This window comes from Sminthopsis crassicaudata, chromosome 1 (genome assembly GCF_048593235.1).
Source record: "Sminthopsis crassicaudata isolate SCR6 chromosome 1, ASM4859323v1, whole genome shotgun sequence".
NCBI lineage: Eukaryota > Metazoa > Chordata > Mammalia > Dasyuromorphia > Dasyuridae > Sminthopsis > Sminthopsis crassicaudata.
Window position 1 is genome coordinate 401,824,490 of NC_133617.1, and position 13,061 is coordinate 401,837,550.

At 34.5% G+C, this 13,061-nt stretch overlaps 1 protein-coding gene across 1 annotated transcript in view; it reads right to left on the reverse strand.

The window, feature by feature from the left end:
* Positions 1–244: 244 nt before the first annotated feature.
* Positions 245–13,061, reverse strand: part of SLC44A1 (solute carrier family 44 member 1) — a 192,667-nt gene continuing 179,850 nt past the window's right edge. Inside the window, exon 16 of the mRNA XM_074280049.1 lies at positions 245–363. Within this exon, the coding sequence (XP_074136150.1) occupies positions 322–363 (42 nt within the window). The 3' untranslated portion in view covers positions 245–321. The remainder of the gene's footprint in view (positions 364–13,061) is intronic.

Consider the following 13,061-nt stretch of genomic DNA (forward strand, 5'->3'; position numbering starts at 1 on the left):
CTATCTACTGCACTACCTAGCTGCCCCAAGAATCCATCTTGATTCCTCCCTTCATTTCTCTGGGTACCTTCTTGTCCCTTTTCTCATTCTTTCCCATTTACAAAAGGTACATGAAATAATTGTGAAAGAATTTGGACCAAAGTAATTTATATTTTTAGAATAATTACCTGAATAAATTCATTGAGAGAGAGAGACGCTTTCAAAATAAAACAGTTCAAACAAACAGAACAGAAAGCATGACCATACAAGAAATTGTATTCTGCAGTGAAGGGAGAATGGGGTTTATGATCAGAAGAAGGTAGTCCTTTTCCCAGCTCAGCTCTACTGCTTTCTGGTCACCTCCTGTGTATAAGCCTTCATAATCTACAAAATGAAAGGATTGAGTTAGGTGATGTCTAAGGCCTCTGTTCACTCTAAAATCCATGACTTTATGAAGTCCTAATAATCTAAAGGGCAGGATAAATAATAACTTTTCAAAGCACATTCTTAGATTTATTATGTGATTCCACAATGTCTCTGAGTTAAACAAGAATTGGTGTGATTATTCCTACTTTACAAATAAGGTTAAAGTCAGAGAGTAACTTGTGAGGAACAATTGGGACTTGTGTTCTGAATAAGGGAGAGGACAAGCTAATTCTACTTGGTCAGAGTCCTACTATTTCTTCAAAGCTCAGATTTCGTTTTACTTCTTCCACGAGTCTTCCTCTTCTCTGCCAGTAGCACACCTGGAACAACACCTGTGCCAGGAGACTAAAGCCTCCATCTGGTTTTTCTCTGCATTGGTTCCAGAATTTATTGCTCTTTCTCTGTCTGATTTCTGTTTTGACAGAACTTCATCCCCTCTTCCATTACTTGTCTCTATCTTCCAGTCTATCAACCCTGTCAGATCATGTGGTTCCGGGTGAGCTGCTAATCAGTCCTTAGAGATTACTACTTAACCTCCATCCTGAAAGCCTTAATTAGCAGTGCCTCCTCCCAGGACACAAAAACTTATTAATACATTCAAAAATGCCTATTACTATCCTTCAATCTAAAATAAATGTTGCACTCAATATTTCTTTCAAGAAACATACCCAGAGATTAAAAGGCAACTTCCCTACTTACATTAGCACCACTGTTCCCTCTTTCTCCTAAATTTCTTAATAATGTTATTCTTGCTCTGTGTGTTGCAGAATGGATTTTGGTTCACATATGCAATAAACTAGAGTTTCTGAGGTTCCTTTCAACTCCTAACTTTTGCAATTGTGTGAAAACCCTATAATTGATCCCTCAATTTGTTTACCACCTTCACTAACTCCTTCTGTGTTAAGTTCTGGTGTCCTTGACAGGTGAGATGCCCACCACTGGGGTATTTTTCAGGTGAAAGGTGATTGAGTTTAGTCAATGAGAATAAAATGCAATAGTTTTATGCTGAATGAACAGAACACTTCATCAACACCCAAATCTTTTCTTTGATCTATGTTGATTCCTGGCTCTAAAGTGACTTGAGGATTTGAGAATGAACTACGTTCAGGAAGCTCCATGAACACCTGATAGTCTTCATCAGGTACAAGTGACAAAAAAACCAAAACCAAAACAGAAGTAAATTCCAAACCACTAGAAGGAGAGTTGTTACACACTTATTTCTACCTTACCTGGTTATTCAACTGTGTGTTGATCCATATACCTACTAAAGACCTGACAAAATATGGACTTATTTGACAATTGTACACCAGTATCAATGAACAATTTTGGTAATGTTGGGAAAACCAGAAAGCAGTGTGGCAGAAATTGGGGCATAAACCAATTTCTTACACCATTATCAAGGTAAGGTCAAAATGGATAGATGATCTAGATATAAATAGAGATTATAAGAAAAAATGAAGACTGTGGAGCATATTAGGTAAACAATTTATGAATAAACAAAAGACAGAGAAATAGAAAGCAGAGTGAAATATAAAATGTTTTTTAAAAATTAATTACATTAAATTTAAAAGTTTTTGTACAAATAAAATGTGTCCCCAAGAAATTTTTTTATAGACAGTTTCTCAGATAAGGGTCTCATATTTCAAATATATAAAACATTTTATCAAATCTGTAAGAAAATAGTAATTTCTCAACTGACAAATGGTAAAAGGATATGAACAGAAAATTTTCTCATGAAGAAATTAAAACAATAGTCATATGAAAACATGTTCAAACTCACTATTGTTTAGAGAAATGCAAATTAAAATAATCTTGAGATATTTTACATCTATCACATTGGTTAAAATGATTGAAGGGGAAAATTACAAAGGGATTTGGGAAAAATGGAATACTAATTCATTGCTGGTGGAATGATGAACTGATGTGATCATTTGGGAGAGCACTTTGTCCAAAGGGTTATTAAACTGCCTATATACCCTTTGATGCAGCACTACCTCTACTTGGTCTATGTCAGTAGATGATTGAGAATGATTGGACAATTGTGGAATATGATCATGATGGAATCCCTATATGTCATGAGAAATGATGAGTTTGTATATTTTAGAAAAGCAGGGATAGATTTGCATAAATAATGAAGAGTGAAATGAGCAGAAATTGTTGTATATCTGTTTAAAGAACAACTTTTTTGTAATTTTTTTTCTCTTATAAACATCCAAATTAACTACAAAGGATATATTGAAGAAAGATACTATCCCCAGAGAAAAAACTGACAGATATGTATAGATAGATAGATAGATAGATAGATAGATAGATAGATAGATAGATAGATAGATATGGAATGATTTTACATATATGTGTGTGAAAAAAAGGAAAGTTATATAGTAACTATTATATATTTAAAGGAAATAGCATATTGTACATAATAGATTTGCTGTTTCACGTGCAATCACCTTTTTAAAAAAACTACTCTTATGGAAATATTTGTTTTTTTTCATAAATTAGAAATGAAATTTTAAAAATTAAAAATTGTATGCTAATACTGAATGAAGTTTATATATTTCCTGTTTGCAAGATCTAGGTGCATATACAGCCATTAACAATCATTTCTGTTATGGGACCTTAGCTGTGTTTCTCTGCATCTATTCCTAAAGTGTTTAGTGAGAGAATGGGGAAATAGATTATTACATCATCTTTGTTCTTGTTGTTCAGTTGTTTTCATTCATGTCCAATTCTTTGTGACTCCATTTAAGGTTTTCATGGTAGAGAAAGTGGAAGGATTTGCCATTTCTTTCTCCAACTCATTTTATACATGAAGAAACTGAGGCACACAGAGTTAAGCAATTTGCCCAGGATCACATAATTAGTAAATGTCTGAGACAAGATTTAAAATTCAGAAATTTGATTCTAGGGCTGGCACTCTGTGCACTGTATCACTTGGCTGACCTAATGATCTCTTGTCACTATAGTTTGACAAATTCATGAAATGAAGCATCAAATGAAGAAATTATTTTCCCAACAAAAATATTTCCAAGATGTGACAAAGGAAAACTACAGTTTCCCATACCTTAGGGGGAAAGTATAGATTTCAGGATTCAGTAGATAGGACTCTTAATTAACATTTGTACTATGCTCTTTACCAGTTAAAAAGTAAAATTTATTTCCAATACATAGCATCCCAGGTGAGGATCTTCTATCATCACTTAAGGATTGAACCTAAAATCAAAGAGATTTTCCATATAATAAAGTATGAGAAAGAGTGGAAGTATTCTTTTAGTAACATTAGACTTCAGAAATGTAAAACTGTTGTGCCACAGTTCTCTTTTAATGTCCTGACCCAGTTTCCCTAATGTTACCATAGGTTATAACCATTCCCTTTTAATGTTAGGATAAAGGTCTTATGTCTTAGACCTTGGGCTATACTTATTCCTTCTTAATGTTTGGATAGGATAAAGGTCTTTATCCATTTTAGACACCATTAGAATATCTGGAGCCTCTCTAGTACCTCCCATTATGTCATCTAGGTGCCTCCCCCTCATTAGGTCATCCCCATCCAGGTACCTCCCCCATTATGTCATTGTTTTTGTTACCCTATAAAAAATCCTGTATCTGATATTCAGTGCTGGATTCTTTGAGATGATACTCTCCTTCAGCCCTGGGACCCACCATGGATCTCTCCATTTAATAAATTCTGTATTGAATACTCTCTAATCTCTGTCTTGCTCAGTTTCTCAGGCATTACAAAACATATTATATATTTCTCATACCACAGATGAAGCAACCAAGGAGAAGAAAATAACTTAGTGACAACTGGGATTTGAACCCAAATCACCTACCAGTTTAGTGTTTCTTATATTATACTGTCTAAAATAGCATTTTAAAATATCTACAAAGAACAGACATTTTTAATTTCTTTACAAGTCTCTTCTTAACCATTTTAATTGTTCCACTTAATACTTCAATTAAAAAAAAACACACATCAAAGATACCAGTTAATTGCAGCTCAAAATGTAGTAAATCCCAGTAAATTCATGCTGAGGATTTAGTGAAAATGAAAAAAAAAACAAAAAACCCAAACCTCAGAATAACAAGGGAGAGGCACATATTCCACCTTTTAGGAATTGTTTCATAAATGAGAGGCAAGTGATGAGGTGTTGATGTTAGGTGTGGTTAGCAGAGGAATTGATAAAAATTAATCCCAGAAGCAAGAAGGAAGAAGGCTTTGATAATGGCTATCTATTTAGTTCCATGGCCCCACCCTCTAAAGGTAATCCAGTTAGAAATCCAAGTTATATCAAGACGCTCAAGCTAAATTTTTCCTATAAAACAACTTATGATCCATGACTTTGCTGTTGCCTTTCCTTGGGTCAGCTCACCATGGCACTCTACCTTGTAGTGTCTTTCTCCTTACTCCTCCCCATGCCATGTGGTGTCTTCCCTAACTCCACAGGGCTTCTCAATCCGCTTCTCCTTATAGCTAACTAACTCTTTTAGAGGGCTAAATCCTTTTTAGGATTTAGCCTGCCAGTTAAAGGAATGCCCCAATCTTGTGGGGTGCTCCTTCTCTACTGGGTAATCATGAATTATACTGATGAACTTGTCTTTCATATGCTTTCCCATTCTATTTCATATTTATAATTCCCGGTGTCTATTGTATCCTTTTTTGTATTCATTTTGTTTGTAAACCATTCCCCTAAATAAATCTACCTTTTGCCAAAGATAATAGCTATTGAGAATATTTCACATGTCTAAACCCCAACTTTGGTGCCTACCATCATCTGGGATCTATATTACCTACATAATTTTGGTCCTCAAACCACATCAGCAAGATAGGTAATATAGGAAGAGCTGCTATCTTTGGCCGTGAGAGTAGTTTTAATTTTTTTAAAAAATTACTGCATTTTATTTGTTTCAGTCAGCAAAAATCCACCATATCCTCCTCATCTCTTAATTTTTCCCCTGCCTTTCCAAATTGAGAATAAAATAAATAAAATAAAATCCCTGATGTATAGTCAAGCAAAATAAATTCTATATTGGCCATGTCCAAAAAATTATATCTCATTCTGCATACTGAGTCTTATATTTTGAATAAGAGGTGGGTAGCATATTTTACCATTAAGTCTCCAGAATTGTAGTTAGTCATTTCAATGATCATAATTCCTAATTCCTTCAAAATTATTTGCTTTTACCATATTGATGTATTTTTATAAATTATTCTCCTGATCCTATTCAATTAATTCTGAACAGTCTTTCCAAGTTTTTCTAAAACTATATTCATCATTATCTAGTACAATAGTATTTCTTTTAACTGTTTCCTACAGCACAATAATATTCTATTACCTTTGTGAGAAATTATTACTTCTTGTAGTAATGACTAATTATTGAATTACAACCAAGGTTTATCCCCTTTTTTACTTTATCATTCAGAAAACAACCAGTATGACAAATCTCACTTAGAAATTTACCCAGGTCAAGATCTAATCAGAAAATAAAAGAAACTCTTAGGCTAATGGGTGTATTCCTGTCCACTGTGTTTACACAGACAGGTCTAAGAAAGTGTTGATTCTCCCTTTAGTCAGATATTCCCCACCAACTTTGAAAAAAGATAGAAGTTCTAGATTTTTGCTATAACGTTCCTGAGTATTTACGTTTAAGTTTTTTCCCCCTCAAGAGATGACTAGTGAATTCTATGTTCACATTGCTCTCTGGTTCTACAAGATCTGGAGAGTTTTGACCTGAAATATGATGTGGTTTTTTTGCTTTTTTTTTTTTTTTTTTTAATTATAAAATTAAGATAATCCAATGATTCTTTTTTTTTTTTTTTTTTTCCCCTCTTATGGATCTGATTTCCAGATCATTGTTTTTGCTGAGACAACTTAGACTAATTTTTTTCAGTCTTTTGACTTTGTTAATACTTCTTTTTATCTCATGAAGTCATTGGTTGGCTGCTTTAATTTTCAGGAAACTTATCACTGAGGCAAAGCTTTAAACTTCCTTTACTGAGATCTTAAGTCCTTTTTCAGTACTTCATATTCCAGCTCATTTCTTTTCCTATTCTGTCACGTCCTGCCTCAGCCCTCTCATTTCATTGGTTTAAAAAAAAAAAAAAGAGAATTTCTAAACTTAAAAAAATTTATTTTATTTTTCCTGTGACACTTAATTAAATTTGTATCTAAAGTATCTTACTTTTTGAGGTTTTGCTTGTACACATTTTAAGTTATTCTTTTCTATATTTGTGTCTGAGGAGTACTTATTTCTATAACTACTCATTATAGATTTCTTTTTTGGCTTGCTCCTTCTTCCAGGTTACTTTCTGACTTCAGACATGATGTTAGAGCTGGGTTCTAGATATTTCTGGATGGAAGATTTGGGGTGATCTTATTGCTATTTTTTTGGTGTGTTCAATTTTTTGTTCTAGGATCTCAGGGATAGCTCAGGCTGGGGACTTGCAAACTTTCCCTGTTTCCAAAGTGGTCTGATCCAGGACAAAGTCTGATTGGTGCCCCTTTAGTCTAAACTATACAAGCTCCTGATCTGGATTTGGGTTTGCATAATAGTAGACTGCTTCTGGACTGAACTACTAGTCAAGTAAAAAATTTTGCTAGTTCAGAGGGACAACTACAAGCTCTTGCTTACTCTGGGATTTCTGTACTGGTTATTCCTCTGCAGACATCAGACTGTGTTAGAAGCTGGAATGGAGACACTGCTCCACTCCTGGGTTCTGAATCACACTGCTTGCTTTTAAACCCTCTTCTCCCATATACTACCTAGTATCTGCTTCAGAACCAAATACATCATGCAAGACTATTATAATATCCTTGTATAGGTCTGGGGATGATCTTTTGGATTTGAGACTTCCTTCTGCCACTTTCTTGCTCTGGAATGCACCATTCCACCTTCCCAAGGGTCTACAGACCTATCTTCCCATGTCAACCTGGGCTGGAAAAATGACTCACCATGACTGTATTTAAAAATTTTTTGCATTTCCCTAATAGGATTTGCTTTAGTGAATTTTACAAATCCCTTTAGATGAATTCTATGGAGAAAGCTTCTTGATACTCCATCATCTTGTCTCTCCTCTGTGGCTTTCTCTTTTTCTTATTTTCTCTTGCTTCTTCCTTCTTTCCTTCTCCTCCTCCCTCCCTCTGCCTAAAACAATGCCTCTAAAGATATCTTGGGATTTACTGGCTAGGTTTCTTTCTTATGTATTATGGCTTACTTTCTAATACTATCTAGGTTGGCATTTTAAAGTTAGGGTTTTCTTCTTTTCAGAGCTATAAGAGGTGACATAGTGAATTAGATTAATAAAGAACTGGCTCCTGAAGTGAATCTGAAGGAAGTTTCCGGTACCCTAGAGCTCATGATAAATAAGAAAATCAAGCATAGTCAATATATACTACATTTTGAGAGAATGTCTGGTACAGTGTTTAGAGTAAGACACAGGTTCCCATGACTAAAATCCTGCATAGGAAGAAGTGTCAGGTGTGACAGAAAACTGTGCAGTAGACTAAGGCATAAAGTAGGTGCTTAATAAATCTTTATTGACTTACTGATTGAAGCAGGAGAGATAGAAGAGGTGAATAATAAAGCATGAATATATGAGAAGCATAATGCCAGAAAGAATAACTGTTAAAAGTGTAGTAAAGCATGGAGTCAGCTGAGGTTTGTGGTGAATACTTGGTCAAAGAGAGGGCTTTGGCAGAGATGGGGATGGTGAAGCTATGCTGGAAGCAAGAGATCAATGGAAAGATAATGCTACTTACTTCTTGGGGGGGTGAACTAAACAACAGATGATAGAGAAAAGGAAGAACAATTCAATTCCTATTTTGCTTTTATTTTCTCTAACAAAAATGATGATAAGCTTGAGAAATAAGGAATAAAAGTAATTAACACAGAACTGGAATCCAAGACAAGGAAGTTGACTTGAAGTAACCAAGGTCTGCTGAGCCACCATTAGGAACTGTCTATCAAAAAATTGTGGAACCAAGGACATGGGCAAATATTCTAATTTTCCAAGGTGTGGAGAAGGTAGCTTCTTCAAATGATGATTTAGTGAATTTGATTTCAACTTTTAGAAGGGATGATTTGAAATCAATTTAAGGGATGGGGAAAGACAAATTTTTCAATTCAGCATAGGTTTCCTTGAGGAGAGGGACTTGGGTTGTTGTTTTGGTCTTTGTATCCCAAGTCTAGTTTAGTGTCTTGTAATTAATAAATGTCTGTTGAACCCAAATTGAATTATAATAAAGTCATCCCAGATTACACTAAATTAAATTTTTTTTGGATAAGTATACTAGGCTTGTAGATCATAAGAAATAAGTATATACAGGATTTCAGAAATGCATTTGACAAAAATGCTAACAATATTCTTGTGAATAAGACTGAGAAATGTTGGAGAATACAGAACTAGCTGAATGACCCAAGCAATATTAATAGTTGAATAGTCAACTAGCAAGTATTTATAAATGACATTCAAGCATCATCCAAAGCACTAAAAACACAAAGATAAAAATGAAATACTTCTTAACCTATAAAAAGTTTACATTCCATCAGAAGGTATCAACTATGTATATAGCTAAATAAATATATACTACACACAAAATAAATATATTTTATACAAAGTAACTGGAGGTCCCTTGCATCTTGAGGGAGGAGATCAGGAAAGGCTAAGGTTTGAAAAGATCTAGGTATTGTTTAAATGGAAGGAAGTAATGTGTCACAGATATGGGGGCAGTTTATGTAAGGATTCTGAGATAGAAGATGGCTAGATTGTAAGGTGATGAAGGAGAGTAAAGTAAAATAAACCTGGACAGGTATCTACTTCGGAGAGAGACTATGAAGAATTTCAAATGCCAAATAAAGGAGTTTGTTTTTGAACACAGAGAGTAATAGGTAGCTATTAACGGGTTCAAAAAGTGATTGTGATGTGGTTAAACTTGTGTTTTAGGAATATCACTTTAGCAATTATGTGGAGAAAGAAAGTGGTCACCAATTAAGAGACTAAAGCAAAAATCAAGGTGAGATGAGGAGAAGAGGCTGGTGACTTTACCATATGACTGGAAGGAATAGGATGGACATGAAGTGCTGTGAAGAAAAACTGAAGTTTTTCACATTAATTGGATGTGGAAGAGGAAGAAGAATCAAGGCTGATTCTGAGGTTGCAAACTTGAAGACTAAAAGGCAGAAATGATTTTGGGGAAAAGACAGAGTTCCATTTTGGACATGTTGACTGTGAAATGCCCATAGGGTATCCAGTTGGAAGTCTCCAAGAGGTAATTGGTAATATGGGATTATAGTTTAGGAGAAATTAGGGCTGTACTGAACATACATGTATGTATGTGTGTATACATGCAGATATACATACACACATTTATCATTTATTTATTTAAGATATATGGACAGGGAATAGAAACTTCTACCAATGTTTTTGTTTGTTTGTTTGTTTTGCTGAGGCAATTGGGGTGAAGTGACTTGCCCAGGGTCACACAGCTAGGAAGTGTTAAGTGATTGAGCTCAAATTTGAACTCAGATCCTCCTAACTTCAGGGCTGGTGATCTATCCACTGCGCCACCTAGCTGCCCCTACCAACTTATAGTTTTTAAAGGAAGTGACATAGACAATGTCTAGGACTAGGAGGTTAATTGACTTGACTAGCATCACATATTTAGTATTTGTTAGAAGCAAGACATGAATCCAGGACTTCTTAGCTTTAAGGCTACCTTTCTGTCCACTGTAAAACACTGCCTCTCCCCTCACTTGTAGGTATTGGCATTTATGTGCCCATATTCATATATATCTTTATATATGATTCGCAAATTATGTCATCTGTTGTTATTCATGCTGTTAAAAAATATCAAGCAAAATAGAGCCAAGGACAGAGCCCTAGATCAGAAAGTTTAATAGATTTGTGTCAACCTGGAAAAAGTAACCTAGGTTTCTAATGGAGTGACCTAGAGTTCTGTTTTTAACAATAACATAAGTTAAAACAGCATGCTCTAAAGAATGAGATCATAAATAAATTAGAGGAACATAGGATAGTTTACTTCTCAGACTTGTGGAAGAGGAAGGAATTTATGACCAGAGGAGAACTAGAGATCATTACTGATCACAAAATAGAAAATTTTGATTACACCAAATTAAAAAGTTTCTGCACAAACAAAACTAATGCAAACAAGATTAGAAGGGAAGTAACAAATTGGGAAAACATTTTTACAGTTAAAGGTTCTGATAAAGGCCTCATCTCCAAAATATACAGAGAATTGACTTTAATTTATAAGAAATCAAGCCATTCTCCAATTGATAAATGGTCAAAAGGATATGAACAGACAATTCTCAGATGATGAAACTGAAACTATTTCCACTCATATGAAAGAGTGTTCCAAATCACTACTGATCAGAGAAATGCAAATTAAAACAATTCTGAGGTATCATTACACACCTGTCAGATTGGCTAAGATGACAGGAACAAATAATGATGAATATTGGAGGGGCTGTGGGAAAACTGGGACACTGATGCATTGTTGGTGGAGTTGTGAAAGAATCCAACCATTCTGGAGAGCAATCTGGAATTATGCCCCAAAAGTTATCAAACTGTGCATACCCTTTGATTCAGCAGTGCTACTCCTGGGCTTATATCCCAAGGAAATACTAAAGAGCGGAAAGGGACCTATATGTGCCAAAATGTTTGTGGCAGCTCTTTTCGTAGTGGCTAGAAACTGGAAGATGATTGGATGTCCATCAATTGGAGAATGGTTGGGTAAATTATGGTATATGAAGGTTATGGAATATTATTGCTCTGTAAGAAATAACCAGCAGGACGAATACAGAGAGGCTTGGAGAGACTTACATCAACTGATGCTGAGTGAAACGAGCAGAACCAGGAGATCATTATACACTTCAACAATGATACTGTATGAGGATATATTCTGATGGAAGTGGATATCTTCGACAAAGAGAAGATCTATTTCAGATCCAATTAATCAATGATGGACAGAGTCAGCTACACCCAGAGAAGGAACACTGGGAAATGAGTGTAAACTGTTTGCATTTTTGTTTTTCTTCCCAGGCTATTTTTACCTTCTGAATACAGTTCTTCCTGTGCAACAAAAAAATTCAGTTCTGCACACATATATTGTATCTAGGATATACTATAACATATTTAACATGTATGGGAATGCCTGCCATCTAGGGGAGGGGGGAGGGAAGGGGGGAAAATTCGGAATAGAAGGGAGTACAAGGGATAATGTTGTAAAAAATTACCCATGCATATGTACTGTCAAAAAAAGTTATAATTATAAAATTAATAAAAAAATAAAATAAGACAATAGTGAAAAAAATGAGAAAAAACACAGCATACTCATTAAATTTGTGAATAATACAAGGCCAGGATGATAAGGGTTTTTTTTTGTTGTTGTTTGTTTTTTTTTTTGTCAATTAACCAATGATCATTTATTAAGTATCTGCTGTAAGTTTTGTGCTAGGCACTGAAGAAATAAAAAAAAAATAATCTCCATCTTCAAAAGGTTTATATTCTTTTGGGAGACATATAGGTATACAGGTAATTACAAAATCGATTCAGGGTGGTCTTAAAGGGGAAAGTACTAGTAACTGGGGGGGATCACTTATAAAAACTTCATTTAGAAGGCAGAGTTACATGTAAATCTTGAAGGAAATTAAGAATTCTAAGAGGGAGACAAGAGGGGAAAGAGAATTCTAGGTATGGGGGATGATCAATACAAAAATATGAACATAGGAAGGAATATGTAATAGAGCTAGAAAGGTAGGATGGAGCCAGGCTATAAATTTTAAAATGACAGAGAGTGATTTATATGTGCTTCAGTTTATATTAGATAATAGCATCAAAGTCAAAATAGATGTTGTGATGCTAGAAAAATGGACTAAACATAATAGACTGAAATTTAGGGATAAATATAAAATTTTATACTTGGGTTCAAAAAAACAATGGTACAAAGATAAAGGAGAGATAGCTGGGCAACAATTCATGTAAAAAGGACCTTATAATTTAATGAACTCTCAAGTTTCATAGGAGTGAACAATTTGATGTGGCAGTTGAAAATACAAACACATAATCATAAGTGGTATTAATAGATATTGATATCTATAATGAGGGAGGTGATAGTTCTACTAAATTCAGGCCTAATTAATCCACAAATGGAATATTACATTCAATTTTGATCATCATACATTTCAAAAGGGATAGCACAAACTAGAGATTCCAGCCCTTAGATTCCAAGAAGTCAAAAAGTTTAGGGTGGCTACTAAAATTATCATGAATCTGCTAAAGTGGTCTGAGAGGCAATCTGATAGACTTGGGCTCCAAATCCAGTGCTTTCCACTGTGTTACACCACCTTTATTTTGAGACTATACATGTTTCAAAGTGAATTATTCACTTGAGACACATTCAATTAGAAGAGATACTTTAAACTTTCCTTTTCTCTCAGATACATTTACTTTTTCATCTCAATTTCTACAGATCAAATTAGTTAATATTTGTAAAAAGTTCTTAGCACAGCACTTATATTATTATTATTATAATATTAGTGTTTAGTTCTCTTCCTCTCCACAAAAGAGCAAATTCAGATTCTACCAGTCTCCTCTATTTCTTCTATACCTTTTCTTGGCTGATTGGTTATCTTAT